The sequence below is a fragment of the Equus quagga genome, chromosome 1 (assembly GCF_021613505.1).
Source record: "Equus quagga isolate Etosha38 chromosome 1, UCLA_HA_Equagga_1.0, whole genome shotgun sequence".
In the NCBI taxonomy this organism is placed as follows: Eukaryota; Metazoa; Chordata; class Mammalia; order Perissodactyla; family Equidae; genus Equus; species Equus quagga.
In genome coordinates, this window is record NC_060267.1 from 73,238,304 (window position 1) to 73,258,787 (window position 20,484).

The 20,484-nt window shown below is 45.4% G+C and overlaps 1 protein-coding gene across 5 annotated transcripts in view; it reads left to right on the forward strand.

Annotated features, from left to right (window-relative positions):
- Window positions 1–20,484, forward strand: part of PALM2AKAP2 (PALM2 and AKAP2 fusion) — a 327,886-nt gene that overhangs the window by 284,898 nt on the left and 22,504 nt on the right. For 4 of the 5 annotated variants that reach the window (XM_046659481.1, XM_046659497.1, XM_046659508.1 and 1 more), the window contains one exon: window positions 10,134–12,570. In XM_046659481.1, the coding sequence (XP_046515437.1) occupies window positions 10,134–12,570 (2,437 nt within the window). The remainder of the gene's footprint in view (window positions 1–10,133; window positions 12,571–20,484) is intronic. The other variant, XM_046659490.1, reaches the window with a different exon arrangement.

Consider the following 20,484-nt stretch of genomic DNA (forward strand, 5'->3'; position numbering starts at 1 on the left):
GGGGCCAGCCCAGTGGTGCAGTGGTTAAGTTCACACGTTCCGCTTTGGTGGTCCGGGGTTTGCAGGTTTGGATCCCGGGTGCGGACATGGCATCATTTGGCAAGCCATGCTGTGGTAGGCGTCCCACATATAAAGCAGAGGAAGATGGGCATGGATGTTAGCTCAGGGCCAGTCTTCCTCAGCAAAAAGAGGAGGATTGGCAGCAGATGTTAACTCAGGGCTAATCTTCCTCAAAAAAAAAAAAAGTCATTTAGATGTTCTAAACAGTCGTAAAGTATAGTATACTTTTAGCTTCCTTTTTAAAAGAATCTGCCTGGGCTCCATCCACTCTGATTATTCCTTCCTTGACTTGTGTTTTCAGAAAGGTCCCAGTAGGTCTGTGTTGCTGGCCAACCCACAGGCCACAGGGGAACGTGTGAACATCGTTGGGCTGTTCACTTGCTTCCCCAGGACAAACTGCTCCCAGACCAGCTGGCCGCGCAGGACCATGTTTGACTTTTGTCATCCTCTTCCTAGTGACTTTACTGTAAATCTCAGTTCTCTTTGCCTCCTCCAAAATCTTAGTGAGGAAAATGAGTTCTGCATGGCCCTGGAATTCTGACCGACTTTCTAGTCGGCAGACCCTAAATTATGCCCCAAATTTTCCAGGTCAACCTAGAGTTCCTGGGGATGAGGCAGGTGGAACCTGGGGACAGTGTTGGAGCCAGTTGGAGTTCCCAGCCAGGGGACTTACGTCAGTGCCCATTAGCCTGCATATGAAGTGCTGGGCGTCTGATTCTCTGGTGAACGAGTGAGGGACATGTTTGTGACACTTATGTCTACCCAAGACAAATGTGGATCTGTTTTTTTTGTGACAGAAGATACTGGTTAACCGTGAGAAAGTGGAGCCACTTCCCCCAGACATTCCTTGACATTAGAGCACTCATCCCTGACTTCAAATTCTTCTGTTCCTCTTCAGCATGGGACATAATGTAACCATTTAAAATACATCTTACGAGGACCACTAAAGGACGTAAAAAGCGCTTGTGAGATAATGTGAAGAGAAAAAAGGTTGGCTACAAAATTGCGTATACTGTCTGGTCTCCACTATTTTAAATACATATTTCTAGAAAGGAGACTAAATGGAATGCAGTAAAATGTTAACTGTTTTTCTCTGAGTGGCGGGAGGATGAGTAACTTCTGTTTTCCAAATTTTCTACAGTGAGCATTTATTATTTTATATACACATATGCACATTTAGGCTGTCCTAAAAAGTGCATTTAACTGGATCTTCAAGATCTTTCGGATCTTTTTGCTGCCTCAGCATCACCGGCATAGTAATTCCCTGCTTGTCCCAAGGCCCATCTCGCATTTTCCGAGAAGAGAGCGGTAACTGGTTCATATCCACACCACTGAGCGCCTGCCTTCGCTGCTCAGCCCTGAGCGCCCTGGGAGCAGCCTAGAGCCCTCTCTGGCTGGACTGCTGCTGCCTCCAGGCTCGGCCGGCTAGGGAGGGGCCAGCCTCTTTGAAGGGGGTTAAAGTCCTTCTTTGTGTGAATGGCCTTTTAGGGAGCAGAGGGAGGGCCAGCGGTGACATCACACTCTTCAGTCAGGAGGCTAGGAAGGAATTTGTCCAGCTTGAGCCAGTGCGCAGGAATCTGGAAAAAGAGGCAATTCCGACTGGGGACGTTTGAGGCGTACACTCTGGGCAGGGTAAGCTGAGTCTGCTGACCTATCTTCTTGTCCTTTTCTTTCTAATTGGGAAGGAGAGCGTTCCCTTTTGAGGTCAGAGTCTCTGTGGAGGAGGGACTCAGAGTTGAACTTCAGTGCCATGCCGCGGAGTCCTCTCCTGCTAGAGAAGGAGTGGGCAGCTGAGCTCGGACGGCCCATCTCTTTTTGCAAATCTTGTAAAACTCCCAGCTTTGATGCTAAAGGGCAGAGAAAAAAACTCCACACTGTACATGCAGCGTGTGCAAAGATACCCAAGTCATCTGTGACACATCATGCTTTGAAGATGGTGCATAAGGGTGTCTGTGAAAGAGAGTGCCTGTGTGTGTCCTTTTCTAGAAAGGAATCGGGTGATGCAGTGATTCTGGTGACTGGTTTTCTGGTTCTCTCTTTGTAATTATTTAGTCTACAAGTCCGTGCTGTGGAACTCACCACATTCACGGGGTGACTTACAGCTTTTTAGCCGATGTGTGTAACTGTCTCCTGAGGACATGGGGGGATGGAAAGAGAACCTCATCAGCTCTGATCATATGTTCAAGTCATCTGTGGACAAAGGGTTAATCTCAAAAGCGTCTGACACTGCTCTCTCTTTCCTCCTGACTCTCAGCCTCCACATAGTGGATTTTTGCCGGGTCCACAGTGGCGCTCAGCTTTTGCTCTCTGCCATGACTGGTTGGCCAGGCACGAACCCAAGATCCTGAACTATTTTAAAACCAAGAGGGACACAGCTAAGTAAGTTATAAAGAACTCAAGCGAGGCTCGCTTTTGCCTTCAGCAGAATCAGTTACCCTAGAAATTTCAGGCTGCAGGAGCCAGCATTCCCTCTGTGGCCTCGATCTTGGTTTATTCTGGAGGTGGGGACTGTCCCATAAAATGGTTTTGCAGTGAAAAAGGCCTTTGGTGAGAAAAGTGTCTGAGGGCTCCTCGATAGAGCACAGAGTGTATTGAGGAAGAAGCGAAACTTGACTTACTTGGAGCTGGCATGAAGCATCTCTCCTCATTCAGGGGAGACCCTGAAATCTCCCAGCGGTTCTCAATCACTCTTTTAGGGTCCGGATCTCCAAGTAACTGAAAGAAATAAGCTTTCACCAGGTGCCACAGAAAAGGCAACAGCTTCCTTCCGTTCCTCCCCTCCCCACCACACCCCCATCAGACACACCATCTTCGGTTTCTTTCACAGAGAGCCCAAGCTGTAAATGTGTTAATCAAGCAACACCTTAACATTTTCCAGATGTGCGGCCTGACATTTGAGCTGGTGACTTTTCAGCAGGGTTAAGGGGATGCTATTAACAGGGCAGGCTGTGGTGTTGGGGAGACTCCATCATGTTATAAATTGACCACTTTCCTTCACCGGGAGTGTGAGCCAAGACGTAGGCGAGCCTTGTTTCCAATGAAAAGGGATTCCAGGAGTGTTTTCATCCTGTCTTCAAGCCTGTCTCTCAGGCATAAGCTAGAGAGAATAGCAGGACAGTGATTGCTCTGTTGACTGATAGCATAGAAGCTCTCAGAAAGAAAGGCTGGGCCTGTAGGAACGGGAACCTCTTTTTAGAGCTGTCCTAGTCGCATTTAGCTGTAATGGCTTCGTGGCAGGAGGTCTGGGGGAGGGAAACCCCAGGGGCAGTGTGAGCATTAGCCCCTCCTTATTGGAGTTGAGTGTGTGTGTGTGTGTGTGTGTGTGTGTGTGTGTGTGTGTGTGTGACAACATTAACCCGTTCCTGCCTGTTCTAAATTTAGCTTCCAACTACCCAGGAGGGCTTGGGGTCTTCAGTCTGCCTTCCATCAGCCAGGAACAGTCTCTGGTGTCTTTAGGGAGTGGCTAAGCCTCCAGCTTCCCACGATCTACGCAGGCCCCTGGTCCTACGGGCCGGAAGAAGCTCTGCTGGGGGGTGGAAGAGGAAATGCCGCCTGGGACTGGAATGTGGCCCAGGTTATCACCCGCGCCTCTCCCCTCCACTTCCTGGCCCGGAGGCCTGAAGCCAAACCAAGGAAGCAAGCCATTCTGACATTCCCACTTTCTGTGTCTTCACAGGGCTGGGTGGACACAGCCCACTCAGAGTCCCAGGGTCTTCTCCGGCCTGCCCCCAGTCTGCCATCTTCGGCAGGGGTGGCCAGAGGAGCTGCAGGCCAGCTACTGAGGAACTTAGGTGCTCCCAGCATAAACTCTTTTCGGCCTGTACAATCTACACCGTTGAACAGGGTGGAAATTTTTTTTCCAGTTAGCACTTTCTCAGCCTTGTGCTATTTGCTGTCCTTATGCGAATTGGTACCCTCTCCCTCCAGGGCTGTAAACTCCTTCCTGTGGAGTGGGGACCACCTCAGAGCTCTGGGGAATTCCCATGACCCTGGGCACAGGGCTTCTCACTCTGTAGGACCTCAGGGCATGCAAATCCTTGCAGGAATGTATTTTGACTTCTTCACCCTCTATGCTCCCCACTCACACTCTTTGCGTTCCCTCAATTTGGGGATTCTGTCTACTGTAGACCTGCCATCCCATCTGTAGCTCCCCACTGGTCCCTCCAAGGCAGCTGAAGTTCAGCAGACCGATGCTGGCATCTTGCAGGTGTCTGAGCATCATCCAGCAACCAGGTTGCACCCCCTCCTCTCATTTGCCTTCGTGATGGAAAGTTCAGCCAGAAAGTTAAGAGCCCCGTAAGAACCCTCCTAGAGAGAACCATGCATGGCTCGTAGAACCAGTTCTTTGCTGTGACAGCAGTTGTGTCCTGTGTACCGAAAACGTGACTTGGGGAAGAGTGGGAGGGTAAGTAGGGAAAACGGAGATGCCCTCTGGTCTCACAGCTACGAGGAAGTTTTATTTCATAGCCATGCCTCTGTTCCTAGGCCAAGAGTGAGTTTGTATTTTTGGTGGAACTTAAAAATAACTGGATTAAAGGATCAGGTCACCTATTACCTGGGGAAAAGGGTTTCTAATTTAGATATCGTGGCTTTAGTAGCAAGTAATCTGGGTTATTCAGAGCGGAGAAACCTGGTTGTGCAGCCGGTGCCTGATGTTTGAGTAATTTGGGTCACATTGCGCATTTAGGCTAGGAGCCTGGGAAGTTGGTAACAGACATTGCCAAGAGGTAACAGCCTGAAGGTGGTGGTACAGTGGGGAGCGGGCATGTAAAGTGAATGGAAGTTTCAGCTTCTTGCTTGTCCTTGTAGCAAAGGACACCTTTCTGGTGTCTTCTGGGCCCAGCCAGCTCTGTTAAGGAAAATGTACTTCCTTCAAGTTCTTTCTGTTTATGATGTGTCAGCTGCAGGCCCAGGTACCCTGGGAAGAAAGAGCTCACTGCCATCCATCGCGAGCTGGGCAGGAATCAGGGTCCTGATGTGTTTTCTGTGCCAACTGAACAGCCTTCTAGAATCTCACCTGTGCTGTTGACTCTGGTGCTGGGAAGAAGGCACAGCCTTTTCCCACAGTGCCCATTGCGAGGACTGGGATGTGGGATGTGGGATCTTAATATTTTGCCTCTGGGATGTCACCGGAGGAAGCAGAGGACCCGCCTCAGAGAGCAGCCCATAGGGTAAAGTCCTCAGCCTGGGCAGGAAGTCAGCCCCTCATTTCCGGCTGGAGGGCCCTACAAGGACAGCAGAAGGTGGGAAGCTGAAATTGTCTCCAGGGAGTCTGCTATGGGTTGGTTCTGAATAAAGAGGGGAAAGGTCATTGACTTCCAAAGCCAAATTATGAGTCTCACGCATTTCTGGAGATTCGTGTCTGAGAACGGTCAACCAGACAGCCAAGGAATGCTGTCTTTCCCTTGTAACAAAGGGTCCCGTCCTGAGGCCTTTCCTGGGCCTTTTTCCTTTAATCTCCTCAGGTTGATTACTTTTCTTCTCAAAATCAAAACTTCACCATCATCCCCGGCTCTTCCCCCAAAAGAAAGTCAACCTCCTCCCAGAAAGAATTTAATATCGGTCATTTACACTTCTGGGTAAAATTGCTTACTAATAATGAACACTTGCATTAAACATTTTACAGCTTACAGAGTATTTTTAGATATATTATCTAATTCTCAAAACAGATTTGAGAGAGATTATTATGAGCCCTGCTCATACGAAGGAGTATACGTTCTCAGAAGAGTTCCGTGATTGTCTTGCATAAGGTCTGGCAGAAATTTTACAGGAAAATGGGCTTCTATGCTGTAAATGAACCTATACTAATTTGCTTTGTATAACTACTATTAAATACTTTTTGGTAAATGATGGCAGCTTTAGACACAACGCGGCTTCCAGGTTATAATAAAAGCAGGTCTTGGGCCAAATTCTCACACTCATCCAGACATTTATTAAATAAACATTTGTAAAAGTAGGTGTAAAAGCATTGTCTGTAACCTCAGAGAAGTCTCAGCTCTCCGAGATTCTGGATGTCCGACTCCACCTTGCATGGGCGGCAGTTTTATAAAGGCGTGTTACCACATAGTGCGTGTTGACTGATGTCCTCTGAACCAAAGGCCGGGGACCGTGCTGTTTAGTTCTTAGACTTGAGGCACCATTTGTATGTCCTCTTCCTAAAAGGGTGGAGAATCTCTCTTATCCACAAGTTTGAACACCACCTATTTCACTGATGTCTAACATTCATTGTGCTAATTGACGAGCCACCAATTTCACTGATGAAACCCATTTCTCCCCTTAATTGTGTGATTAGCAAAGCCTTGGGGGCCTGTGGGAGTGAAAGAGAGAAACTACTGGAGGAAGGAAGCCTCCTGTGGAGTGTGGGGTTTCTGATTAGATGCTGGTTGACCCCTCTTGGAGTGTATATTCCCCAACCGGATGGCTGTTGGCCCCTGGAATGTCATTTAAACGAATTTCAGACACACAGAGCTATATTTTTTGTCTCTGCCCAAGTATTTTAAAGCAAATAGTAGACATCTCAACCAGCTGTTAGCTATTCTGGGAAGCCGACAGGTATTATGTGCCATGCTGTTAGGGCTCCACCTGGGGGTGAGCTGGGGCAATCCAAAGATTTCCCATAAGCCTCTTAGCATCCTAGTTTTTCTCTGACCTTTGACAACCCAGTTTGATGGCTCTTTCATACCTTCCTGTTTTTTGCATTGGAACATAGTTTATTTCAGAAAGGATTTTCTAATCCATTTAATAAATGTGCGTTTTATCTGAATCTGGAATCAGGTTCACCTTATCTGAAGCATGGAGAAAATTCTGGACTTCTTATCTTCAAAGGGAGCAATAAGCATTTCTTGGTTTAAGCAAGACATCATTTAATGATACCAAGCCCAGACTCCTGCCAAATCCAGACTGTGGGATTTCCAGCCCATTTCCATTTAGATGATACAGTTACTGGTGGCTTTGATCCCATCAGGCCACCTTGCATGAAGGTAAATTCCTCCTGCTGGGAATAGAACTCAGGAATTTGCTCTTTTGTTATAATCGTTGACCTAACTTTACAAAAACTCAGGACCTCTGGTGCAAGCTTGTGAATCAGTAATGTAGACTTGTTTATCCCTTTAAGTACTTCTACCCTGATTCGAGTTTAGTGCTGCTGCTCCCTGGGATAGATGGAATGGAGTGTCAGGAAGAATTTTCTGAATTTATGGAAAGAACTGGACAGAGCCCCATGTCGCTAACAGGAAGCAAAAGCCTCTTTACTGTTTATACCCTCCAGTGTCTAGATTTTTTTTTTACTGTATTGGAAACGAATCAACTCAAATAACACTGAGACCCCAAACTTTGACTTTTAACCAGTCATTAGCGTTTTTTACATCTCAGTTTGACAATCACAGGAGAATAAGTAATGCGACTCATTATTTCTGACTCAGAGCTAAAGGTAGTTTTTCTCTTGACACTGCAAAAATGTACTGTCAAATGCTATTCTCAGACTTTTAAAATTTTAAATTGGAACAGTTGTTGCTGGCTCAGAAAGTCTGTCTTGGAAAAAGTTGATATAATGTTTAAGTTCTAAAAAAAAAACTGGCAGGGCATCTTCTTGTCTATCGTCAAACACTGAACTGTAGAGTGTCCTGGAAAAAGAGACAAAGCCGATGCAAGGAGCCAAAAAGTGTTTTTGGGAAATATTATGGAGATAGGCTCCATCACTTGCATCTACAAGAGATAAATATAAATATAGGCGAGTTTTTCACTTTGGCTACATAAACGCTAAAATAGACATGCGTTTCTAGGAAGTCTGGCTAATCCAATTTTTGTTAAGAAAAAAATGTTGTCTCCTGGAGCTTATTCGTACTGCTAATCTCATTACAGCTCCACAGATTAAGCTTCCTGCATGCTTAATGAGTGGATTAATGACTAAATGAACTATAGAATTAATTATTTGCCTTTCAGCTTCTTTAATGTTACATTGCCCTCTTTCCTCTCATGCCAACTATTCCAAAGTGTTTTATGTTTCAGTAGAGCAGTGATTTTTAACCGTTTCAGCCCTAGCAGCTTCCTACTGTTTCTACCTTTTTTTCCCCCAAAAGCCAAAAGGGATAGAAGAAAGACTTTACTTATTCCCATGAAGAAGATTAGCAGTAAATCATTGGCCAAATGAAGCCTGGGGGGTAGGAGTGTCGCGGATAATCTGACTCTCACTTTCAGTACCACCATCTCTTTTTGTTGGTCTTATTTTATTATTTATTTATTTATTATTATTTATTATTATTCCAGGAATAACTTGCCAAGCAGTGGGCTAATTTTGACCTAGCTTTTCTTGAAATTGAATGGCAGCCAATAAGTGTTAGGCATTCAAATTTTCTGTAATTCTTAATGACATAGGAGTTACTGACAATTGTCTTACGAAAGAAAGTTTTGGTAATGTTTTCTAAAGGGCAGTAAAAATTTCTTTGACATGCCTCTTTAGTTCATCCCAAAGATAAAAGAACCACTAGTTAATGATGGTCAACTATAAAATAAAGATATTACCAATTATTATTAATGCAATTAATATTAAATATTAAATGGTATTAAGCAATTAAATATTAATGGTATTAAGTACCAGATTTTGACAAAAACCAGACTTAGACTGGAAGATCATCCAAGACCAGAAAGTGTTGACAAAGAAGGAATACTCATTATTGTTGCCTATTGCTAAAGAAGGAATATATATTACATGATCAATTTAAGTCTAAAGAGGAATGTGGAAAACAAACAGTGAAGAAACCCCTCAGTTCATGGATAACCACGAGAGTTTTTCGATGTTCTGACAATGACGCAGAGCACACAGGATGGACTCCCATGTTTTTCTAGGTCTTGTGAACAAATCTATAATTATTCGCTTTTCCTTGGAGGGATTTTGAAATTAATCCCCTGAGAATCATCCTAAAGTGGTGTTTTAATATTATGTTCTAAAACTTGAAAATTGTCTAAAACTTAAATAAATGAAAATTATGCCGTCGTGTGATTTTGCATTGTACTATGTCAGTAATACCAGCCACACTATGGACTTGAGATGGGGAAACAAACTTGACCAAGGTGTTAGTGAACGCCTTGAGGGGAGCTCAGATTAAGCTCCTGGTTTACCACTGAATTATCTGAGTTCAACCAGAGTCCTTAGGTATGAAAAAAAAAAAATCATCCTGGAGTTTGAAAATTAATCTTACTAATGGCAAACTAACAAAATTACATGGGTTGATAACTGATGAAAAAATATGATGCGTTTAAAAACGTTAAGAAGATGTGGTTTTCTCATTGAACCACAAAATTGGAGCTATCATACATAAAATCTTTTAGGAACTAGAGAGGAGGGTGCTGCTGGCCACTAGCTTTTCAAAGCAACACTCACTCCTTAGCTAAGGAGTATTGTTTCGATGGAGTCTGGAGAACAGAACTGTGCAGTCAGTGACTTTGGTTACGGTGCATGTAATGCACACAGTCAATTACAGCCATGGCAGTGGGGCACTGTATTCTTTAAGGGGCCACTGAAGGAATCTACTGTTTTCCCGTATTTTATTTTGGAAGAACTGTCCAAAAGTTTCCAAAAAGTTGTCTCCAGAATAATTGCATTACATCTGGCAGAGAATCGTATGCTTTCAAGATTTGTTCATACAAAAGGACCACTTTTTATAGTCAGGGCCACACAAATAGTCCTATTACATTCCTGCAGTAGTTTGCTACGAAGTATTTTGGAAGATTCTGGTACATTGGAAGTCTCTTCCACTTTAGGAGATATTTGAGCAATGTCTTCAGATGATTGGAGTCTTAACTTAATGTTTAAATTTAAAAATGGGACTAGCATCTATTGAAAGTTCCCTGGACACCCAGTAAACAAAATGGAATCTGTAAAATCAAGAGGTTTAGGTCCCCATTACAACAACAAAATCCATATGTGAAGGATTATTGGAAGGGAAATCTCTATTCGGAAGAACTTGTCATTGTCGTTTCCATTTTCTTTCCAGTTAGTTATCAGTTAATTTCCCAGGGTTCACATCCATAAGACATTTAGTATCTGACCATGACTTGTTTTCTCTTTATTCCAGAAGCCCCCCCAGCTTTCTGAGGATGATATCCGGCTAAAAAGGGAGAGAGACAGCTGCAGTGCCAACCCCCTGCAGCCTGCTCCCAGCTCTCTTCCCCCAGACCACAAAAACATGGAAATTGAGGTCTCTGTTGCAGAATGTAAAGGTGTTCCTGGAATCACGTCTACCCTACATTCCATTGACCACCCCTCGCCTTTCTACTCGCCCCCGCACAATGGCCTCCTCGCTGATCACCACGAATCTCTGGATAATGATGTCGCCAGAGAGATCCGATATCTAGACGAGGTACTGGAGGCCAACTGCTGTGATTCTGCTGTGGACGGAACTTACAACGGCACGTCCTCCCCGGAGCCTGGAGCAGCCATCCTGGTGGGCAGCTTAAGCCCACCTGCCCACACAGCCAGTCAGCCGGAACCCACTGAGAGAGCAGCTAGCAGGCAGGCACTTCCTCACATTGAGCTCAGTAAAAGCAACTCTGCCACAATGGCAGAGGGTGGAAGAGCAAATGGCCACTCCCCTGACCAGCCCAGAGATGTGCTGGGGGACAGCCTGCAGGCCCCCGTGAGCCCCAGCTCCTCCACCAGCTCCCGGTGTTCATCCCGAGATGGGGAGTTCACGCTCACCACGCTGAAGAAGGAAGCCAAGTTTGAGCTACGTGCCTTCCATGAGGACAAGAAGCCCTCCAAACTCTTTGAGGACGATGAGAGCGAGAAAGAACAATACTGTGTCAGAAAAGTGAGGCCCTCAGAAGAGATGCTAGAGCTGGAAAAGGAAAGGAGAGAACTCATCCGGAGCCAGGCCGTGAAAAAGAACCCTGGCATTGCAGCAAAATGGTGGAATCCTCCCCAGGAAAAGACCATCGAGGAGCAGCTGGACGAGGAACATCTGGAGTCGCACAAAAAGTACAAGGAGCGCAAGGAGAGAAGGGCGCAGCAGGAGCAGTTGCTCATGCAACAGCAACAGCAGCAGCAGCAGCAGCAGCAGCAGCAGCAGCAGCAGCAGCAGCCCCCACCACAGCTCTGCCCAGCCCCTGCATCCTCTCGTGAACGTTCGAGCATGACTGAGAACATGAAGGAGGACATTGTCACGGAGCAGATAGATTTCTCTGCTGCTCGCAAACAGTTCCAGCTGATGGAGAATTCCAGGCAAACAGTAGCCAAGGGCCAGAGTACGCCCAGGCTCTTCTCTGTCAAGCCCTTCTACAGGCCTCTGGGGTCCATCAACTCAGACAGGCCACTGACTCTCTCGAGACCAGCTTCTGCCAGGGGACCTTCAGAAGACAATGGCACATCGGCAGCCAAGGGGCAGAAAGCCAGCTGTGCCATGGAGACCCAGTCTTTGGGAGGAGGCCAGGGCAGCGCAACTCCTCAGGGGAAGGAAGGGCCCTATAGTGAGCCCTCCAAACGCGGGCCCTTATCCAAATTGTGGGCAGAGGATGGAGAGTTCACGAGTGCCCGGGCCGTCCTCACGGTGGTCAAGGATGATGACGCTGGGATTTTGGATCAGTTTTCAAGGTCAGTCAATGTCTCTTTGACCCAAGAGGAGCTGGACTCTGGTTTGGATGAGTTGTCGGTAAGGTCCCAGGATACCACTGTCTTGGAGACCCTGTCCAATGATTTCAGCATGGACAACATCAGTGACAGTGGGGCCTCCAATGAGACAACCAATGCCCTCCAGGAAAATTCCCTGGCTGATTTTTCTCTGCCCCAGACTCCCCAAACTGACAACCCCTCCGAGGGCCGGGGAGAAGGTGTCTCCAAGTCTTTTAGTGATCATGGTTTCTATTCCCCTTGTTCCACGCTGGGAGACTCTCCATCGGTTGACGACCCCTTGGAATATCAGGCTGGTCTCCTGGTGCAGAATGCCATTCAACAAGCCATAGCTGAGCAAGTGGATAGAGCTGCGTCTGAAATAAATGGTGGAGCTGAACAGCAGGGACCTGAAGCAACTCCAGAGGAAGCTGAGTCTGGGGCTTCCAGCTCAGAGAAGGCTCAGAGCATGTTTGAGCCACCCCAAGTGTCCTCTCCCGTTCAAGAGAAAAGGGATGTATTACCAAAGATTCTGCCTGCTGAAGACAGAGCGCTCAGGGAAAGAGGGCCCTCCCAGCCGCTGCCAGTAGTGCAGCCCAGTGGCCCAATAAACATGGAGGAGACCAGACCAGAAGGGAGCTATTTCAGCAAGTATTCGGAGGCAGCTGAGCTGAGAAGCACGGCCTCGCTCCTGGCCACTCAAGAGTCTGATGTGATGGTTGGGCCCTTCAAGCTGAGGTCAAGGAAGCAGCGGACTTTGTCCATGATTGAAGAAGAGATTCGAGCAGCCCAGGAAAGAGAAGAGGAGCTGAAGAGGCAGAGACAAGTCTTGCAGAGTACCCAGAGCCCCAGGGCAAAGAACGCCCCATCGCTGCCCTCCCGAACTCCATGCTATAAAACCGCCCCAGGTAAGTGAGGTGCCGCGGCCGGGAGACAGATGCTGCAGAAATCACGTTGTTGATTCTAGCTTACAGGTTTCAATGTGGAGCCTTCTCTGTGTGTGGCTGAAATAAGTGTCAGGGGACACTGGCGTGAAGATTTCAGCATTTGGGGATGTGCAACAGGAGTGTCACAGTGTCCTCTGAAAGAACCTTGAGCCTGCACTGTGTTTGCCATTTCCATGCAGAGGATCGTTCTGCTCTGGTCTTAGTTTAGCACAGAGAATTGTTCTCTTTTATTTGAAGGAGCTGCCTCTTAGCGGAGGGAGGGGTCGTGTGCAGCACACTCCCAGTTTGTGTGGACCCTGTGTGGATGTGTTGGAGTCAGTAGCTTGACCGTCAGTATCTGTAGTTAAATCAAACCCATCTGATTTGGGAGATGTGTCCTACTAAGCCCTTCTGAATGCTGGATCCCTCCCCAGCAATGACAGTCATGACCTGGTGTTGCAGATTGACCCATAGATGTTTTTGTCCATCTTCTATATGATTGGGTTTGTCTTCCTTTAAATCACGACAAAGCAATTGCTTTGCAATCAGCAGTGGTCTTCCTCATTCTTGTCCTGTGCCTCATATAGAGAAGTTGGTTACTATACATAAAGGCAAGTCTTTAATCCCCTCCCATTGCCTGAGCAGTCCCTATCTTGAATACTTTAGATAGATGGTTGATGTTAATTATAGTAGTAATTACTGAAGCTACCAGTAATTACCAGTTACCAATCCAATTACTATGGATTACAGCGAGACCAATATTTTTTATTTCCCATTTGTGTGTGATGGCAGTTGGGGATCTGCTCATCCTACCATAGAGAAGGGCTGTTCAAAGTGTAGTCCACACTAGTCCATGACTGTTTGTTCCTGGTCCATGCTGAGATAGATACAGACATTGAGGCATTTGAAAACTCTTGTAGCAATTTGATATTGTTTTTCAGATCCAATTGTGGATTTCATGTTTTTTAAAAGTATTGGTCCACAATGGATTGAGGGGAAGAAACTGGTCCTTCACCAGAGATCATTGAAGAAGTATTACTCTCACATGTAATTGTTGGTGTTTAGCTTGGTCCATCCAGATCTTGATGCCGTCTTGACACTTGCCTTCCGTCAAATCTACGGTGACGCAAGGTAACTCTTGGCATTATTAATTTTTAAATTTTGAAATAATCTCAAACCTAAAGAAAAGTCCCCAGGTACGGTACAAATATGTTTTTTATTCTCAGCCATTTGAGGGTCAATTGAGAACATGCTGCTCCATGAGCCCCAGTTTTGTAGCATGTCCCTCAGTTTGGGTTTGTCTGCTGTTTTTGCATGATCACATTCAGGTTATGCATCTTTGGTAGGAATACCATAGACCTGATGCTTGTTCTCCTCCTCGTATCCAGTCAGGTAGGACTTGGTGTCAGTTTGTCCCATTACAGGGACAGGTGTTAACCCGTTTCACATGATACTAATTTTGATCACTTGATTGAGAGAGTGTCTGCCAGGATTCGGCACAGTAAAGTTACTTTTTCCTGTAGTAATTAATAAATATTTTCTGCGGAGGTACTTTGGTACTATGTTATCTTCATCCCACTCATGAATCTTTAAATCTCTTCATTTGTTTCTTTATGTCAGTATGGTCTCATGGATTTCTCTTATATTCCCTGGGTTAGAATCCCTTTTTTATTATTTTTATGCTAACTTTGTTCAGACGTAGCTCATGGGAGTCCTATCAAGCTAGCTTCGGTGTTCTTTTGACATGTCCCTGTTATTCTTGAGCACGTCCTCACTCTCTGGCACCATGTGATGTTCCACTCTCATCTTAGACTTTCCTAACCCTGGAATCAGCCGTTTCTCCAAAGAGCCTTTGTTTCTGTTAGTGGAGAATGGTATTTAGAAACCAAGATCTGAGTGCGTGCTGTGCTCATTGCTATTGGATTGTCACTGTTCCCAGGCACTCTCACTGGGTGGAATGAGAGAATATATAAACACTCTACTCTCTCTCTCTCTCTTTGTCTCTCTCTCTTTACCTCCCTACCTCCCTACCTATTCATCTATCTTGAAAACCATCAGCTCATCCTAATACCTAATACCTTGAATTCTAATCAAATACCACAGGGTTCATTTTCTCTCTTTCCATATTTATAACCTCCTTCTTGACAACAAGATACCTGGTTCCTATTATCCTCAATATATTTATTATTTGATCAATCTCCCTCCCCTTATGTAAACAATCGCCTGTTTTCCTCACCAAACATGGGCTCCAACATCCCTATCTGGGTGGCCACTGCTGTCCGCCTTCACCAACATCCTCCTTACCCAACTTGGACTCCAATACCCTGCCCTGGGCCACTGCTCCCCCCTACACACCCTGTTCTGACTCCAGCACACCACTCTGGGCCACTGTGGCTCCTCCCACCCCCACTGTAGGCACCCATTTGTTCAGCCCCACCTAATGGCTTTTGGACTAAATTGTTCAGGAAGGAAAGGGAAGGGAGGAGGAAGAGGAAAAGCACGGTGACTTTTTTGATATGGTTTTTAATTCCTTCAGGTCACAGGGCAATGGCCAGCTGAGTGTTTGAGGCAAAGAAAACTTTCAGGGGAGGTTTTTTTGTCCATGCTTAACAGTGACTGGTTGGCTTTTCCTAAAGATTCTGAGTTGTCAAGTTCACTTTAAATTCTTGTTGTGGGCTGGCTTGACCCAGAGATCACACTGGGCATTCTGGGTGGTAGCCTAGGAAAAGTTTTCATACCACTTAAATTCAGCCCAACATGGGGAGCCTCCTTCGCACGTAGGTGACTCTAATGGCTCTGTAGGCATCTCAGCAACTTCTGCTCACATGGCAGGCAGCTACCACGGTTCTCCTATCAGTTATAGTTGGCTCCATCTACCTAGCCCTCCCTTTGCATTATTTCATTATAGAGCCTTCTCTAAAGGGCATATGCTCAGTGGATATTTTTAGTTTCCTTCATTCACTCCACCTGTTAGTTGAACCCCTCACCATATTGTCCACCTAGTTTAGTTCTAGCACATGAAAAGAAATTAAGACATTTCAACACTTTCCCCTAGTTCCCTGACCTGCTATGGTCTGTTAGTCTTCCCTACCAGGCTGATGTTTGTCCTCCACATCCCAGAAGCCCAGTTCTGATTCTCCAGCACTTCCCTCTAGCTAAAACCTATCTCCTCCCCCGTATCTCATCCTCATAGCATTGACTTTTGCCCCTTTAATAAGCTGGTCATTCATCCATGCAAGTATGGGTACTGTTCCAGTCTGGTGGTCACACCCAACACAGTCATGATAATTCTGTGTGTGTATCTCCTTCTTTCACATTTACCTCTAGAACATTTAAAGTAGGTAGCAGGGCTTCCCAGAAGTACAACGTGGATTGAAAGAAACCGAATGCAAAAATGCAATTTTTTTCTGTCCATGCCTGGTAAAGTTTGGAGTATTGCATAGCCAGCCAGTCTCCCAGCTCGTGATCAGGGAGGAGGCTGACATAGTATTCTGAGCAGCCAAACCGGACAATTCACGGCCAGGGTCAGAGCTGCTAGCTCCAGTGTTGGTTTTGTGAATAGAGATGTTACTAAGTTCCTACTCCACATTTCATGCCAGTAAAGGTGACTCAGCTGGTTTGTTGCATGACTCAAGTTGACAATTTGCTATTAGGTGGTGAAAAATATAATTTTTAACATCTCCTCTGGTGGAAATTATGCTGGTGACATGCTGGCACCCTAAAAACTTAAGGCAAGTAAAATCCATTGAGAGCCGAGATGTGATAAGGAAAGAGAAATCTACTAATTCTTTCCAACGATTCTCCAGGTGTTGAAAACATACTTGCTTTTGCTTTTAGTTTCTTTGCCTTTTAAAGATGGAGGATGATGGGGTTTCTATTTTAAAAAGGATACAGTCATTTTCAAAGACCAATTATTAGGGAAGATTATCTGGAAACTTTATCTGATTGGTTCTTATGTGATTTTTAAAGAAAGAAGTTCCACTTAAAGTTTGTGTAATGTTTTCAAACAGAGGTGAACAAGGCAGATACAGTTCCTGCCCTCAGGGAACTTACAGTTCAGTAAGAGAAACATCAAACAAAGGGGGCAATCTCCTGACAGAGAAGCATGGAGAGCTGTGGGAGCACAGAGCAAGGAAGACCACCTCGCTGAGGGGACAAGGGAAGTCTTCCTTTCTTGGGAAAGTACCATCTAAACTTTGAACTAAAGGAGGAGAAGTTGGGTTCTGGGGGTGGGGGAGATTGTTCAAGTCAGAAGGAAAGGCACCTATAGAGGCCCAAAAGGAATAGAGAACTTGGCACATGTGAGGTCCTTAAATAGGGTCAGAGTGGGTTAAAGGAAGAGATTTAAAAAAAAAGAAAAGAGATTTGATTTGGAGCTAGACAGTGAAGAGCTATGTAAATCATGTTAAAGGTTTTAGATTTTTGACTTTGTTCTGTGGTCAGTGGGAAGCCAGTGAGGATGTTCAAAGGGGTAATTATCTCCACACATCTCCAACCTGTCCTGCCCTCATCCATGAATTGATGGACTAAAAGTCTTCCTGCTTTGCTGAGTCTGTGCCACCAACTTCTCTTGAGCTCTTCCTCTGGACAAGCACTTCTGAAGGCATGCCGCCATCTTGCTGAATGCCCCATGTGTTACGTGAGAGGCCATACTCCCAAGAATGAACACATGTGTGCCTCCTGTTGATGGTACTTAGAAGTAGAGAATAAAGGAAGCACTTTGGCAGGTATGCAAGCCTAATTTGAAGGTGTAACCCACACAGTGCTTTAAAACACCCTTGAGGAGTGAGTTTGGGAGGAAAACCCAAACATTTTATTGAAGTTACAATTCAAGACCTTTCCAAATGTCTTTTCATATTAAGGATGTTCTCACTTTAGTACCCATGTCTATTATAAGATATACTGGTTTCACTTCCAAGTTCTAGGCATGCCAGAGCAACCCAGTTAGTTAGGTGATGACTAGTTCAGTTTTTAAAAATAGTTTCTGTTCTCGTGCCAGGTGTTGAACTGATCTACTAAGTCAGATAATTTGTCCAGTGGGACGTTACGGAGAGTGGTGAAGGAAAAGGTGTGGATACTGAGTTCCATCACTTGGAGTGTCTCTTCATATCTTTGAATATGTGGAAAGAGGTGACAGTTATACATCTTATACAAATAAAATTTCCAAGGAGTTTCGACTTCTGTTGTCAGTTTAGATTAAGATTGTGCGTGAGATGGTCGTTACATGATGGTAAAGATTACTGACTGGGTCTTTTTGCTTTCCCCTTCATTATCTTCAAATGTCACAAAAAAAAGCCCTAGACAGAAAAAATATTTAGTCAGCACAATATTCCTGAAGCAGAGCTTGGCTGCTTGTTTGATGCGAAGTTAGAGCTGGATGAGGCCAAATCTCACTTGAGATGCCCTCATTGTTCCACAAAAGACCTTGTGTCGGCAGCTGATGGAAGGGTTCCCCCACAGGCCCAGGTAACAGGGGGCTCTCCTTCAGAACTGTACAGTGCCTCCCTTTCCTGCAGGCAGACAGATTGTGCAACTTGTGAGGGGCCCAGCTGGCTGTGTGAGATACTAAAGCTTAATGTGGAGCAGCCTACAGAGGGTTATGTCTACTATCGTATTTCCTGAACATTCTTTGGTGACACAAGCCTAATCATGGTAGCTATAACTTACCAAGACCTTAAAGCTGTGTACTATACTAGTCATTTCACACACATTTTCTCATTTAATCCTCCCAACAGCGCTCTAAGATGTAGTACGAATTGTCCAAACCCTGGAGGCCAGATAAATTCAGAATTTTTCTGATTTTAGAAAAGTCATACAGTGTATATACTACCATTTAGAAAAGCAATGCAATGCATATAGTATTGTCTAACACACCCAGTGGAGGAGCATCTGTTATCAAGTTATATTTCTGCTGTAAAAGTTAGGAAGAGTTAGTTACATTAAGTGGGATAAAGACAGACTGAGAAGAGCCTCATGCTGGTCACATCAGGTTTTGTTGCCAAACAAGTTATGAAAAAACTGGATTTTCAAAGCTTTTTTTAGATTTTGGAATTGTGCATAAGGGATCATGGACCTGTAATATTATTCCCTTTTCAAAGAATTAACACCGGAGCCCAGAAAGATTAGCTAACTTGCCCAAGGTCACTCAGCTTGGAAGTGAGAGAGCCAAGTTCAAACCCAGTCTCATTTGACTCCAAAGTCCATATTCTGTCTACACCCTTTCTCACCCTCTGCTGTCCCTCTGCCCTTGAGGTCTGGGAGGTGTGTAGTAACAGCTCCTTGCTCCACCCTCCGGTGATTGAGCTGTCTCCTTCTGCTCTCTCCCAATCTCGGGCCTGACCCCTGCATTTTCTTGGGTCCTTCTTGCCCCTTCTTTTTGAACCTCCATAGCTCTGGAATCCTCTGCCCCTAATGGCTTCCGGGTAGATGAGTTTGCTCCCAGAGGCCATGAGACTGTGCTACCCTAGTGACCCAGAGTGCTTCCTTTGTGCTTTCAGAACTTAATTCCAATGCTCCAAATTACAAGAGGCAGAGCTACTGGTGCTGTGCAAGGATCCGAGCAGATGGCGGAGGGACTAGCATGGTCCCTGTCAGCTGTCTAGCCTGGCTGCTCCTGTGAGAGCTTTCTGAGGGTTCTTTCCCTAGGAAGAAGCTCAGTCATTGACTCCAGAAATAGCCTCGTTCCTTGAAATCTTTGAAAGAACTGGCTACTCACACAGGGAGTCAATTTCTTAATTTGAGGACGAGCAGGGATGTGTGTTCACTCCATTAAGTGAACACATCTGGCAGAGTGGGGCCCCAGCCCACCACATTAGTTGACTGGTGGTATGGAGCACCGTGGCTTCTCTCTGCTGTTCCTTTTTGCTCTTTAAGCTCAGTCCTTCTGCCTTGGATCAGAACTTCCTGGTATTTTATCTGAACTTAGCAAAATATGTTCATTTTAAAAAATGCATGCCATTTGGGAAAGAATTGGTAAGAAAAGGCTAGGTTGAAGCTGTGTTTGGTGGGGGGGTGAAGGTCTGAAATGAAATCAGGACATCTCAAAGTACAGAATTCAAAGTTCTTTTTGGACATCCCCTTCAATAGTTTGAAAAGAGCAACTGCCATGGTTCAACATGTCAGCCTCACCCCTGAGAAGATATAGACTCCAGTCTTTCTTCTGTGACAAGCCTGTGGTTGCTGGGAAGTAGGACTTTGGAAAAAGCATCATATTTCCTAGCAGTTTAATTCTCTTCTGTAAGCAGGTTCTGCTGTCACGGCTAATTGTGCTGGGTCTTCTGTTATGCCCAGGGTGGCTGGGTTGGCTCCCGGTGGTGATCAAGCCTTGCTGGGGACACCACATGGTGTCCTTGCTGCTTCCTCTTTAACCCTGTCTGGCTACTCCATGCTCCAAGTTAGGAGAGTGGTTTCCAAAAAATCAGACTCAACCACATGCAAAGAAAGATGCAGTCTTGAGCCAAGAAAGAAAAGATGAATCAAAGGACCTAATTCTTGTAAGAGCTCTGCTCTACGCCTGGTAAAAAATGTGAGCTAATCAAAGCCAGGCCTGGGAGCAGGATGTCCCCTCGGACTGCTAGAGTTCAGGGCAGGCTATGACTGTGTCTTTTACCAGCTGTGGTGACTTGCTGTGTACTTCCTTCCCTAAGGAGATTGGCATTTCAGATCCATTTCATCTTTGTGAATAAGCAACTACTTAAAGGGTGGAGGAACTAGGGGTAATGGTGGGGAGAATGTGCAGGACACATTCTTTGGTGCCAGTAGAGCACTAAAGAATACATTTATATTTCATGTATTTTATTTCTCGTGACCTTGAATGTAAATGTCTAAGATTTCCCCAAATTTGTATGCATCTGATATCGTAGGCATTCCCAGTCTCTGATTTCTCATTACTCAAAT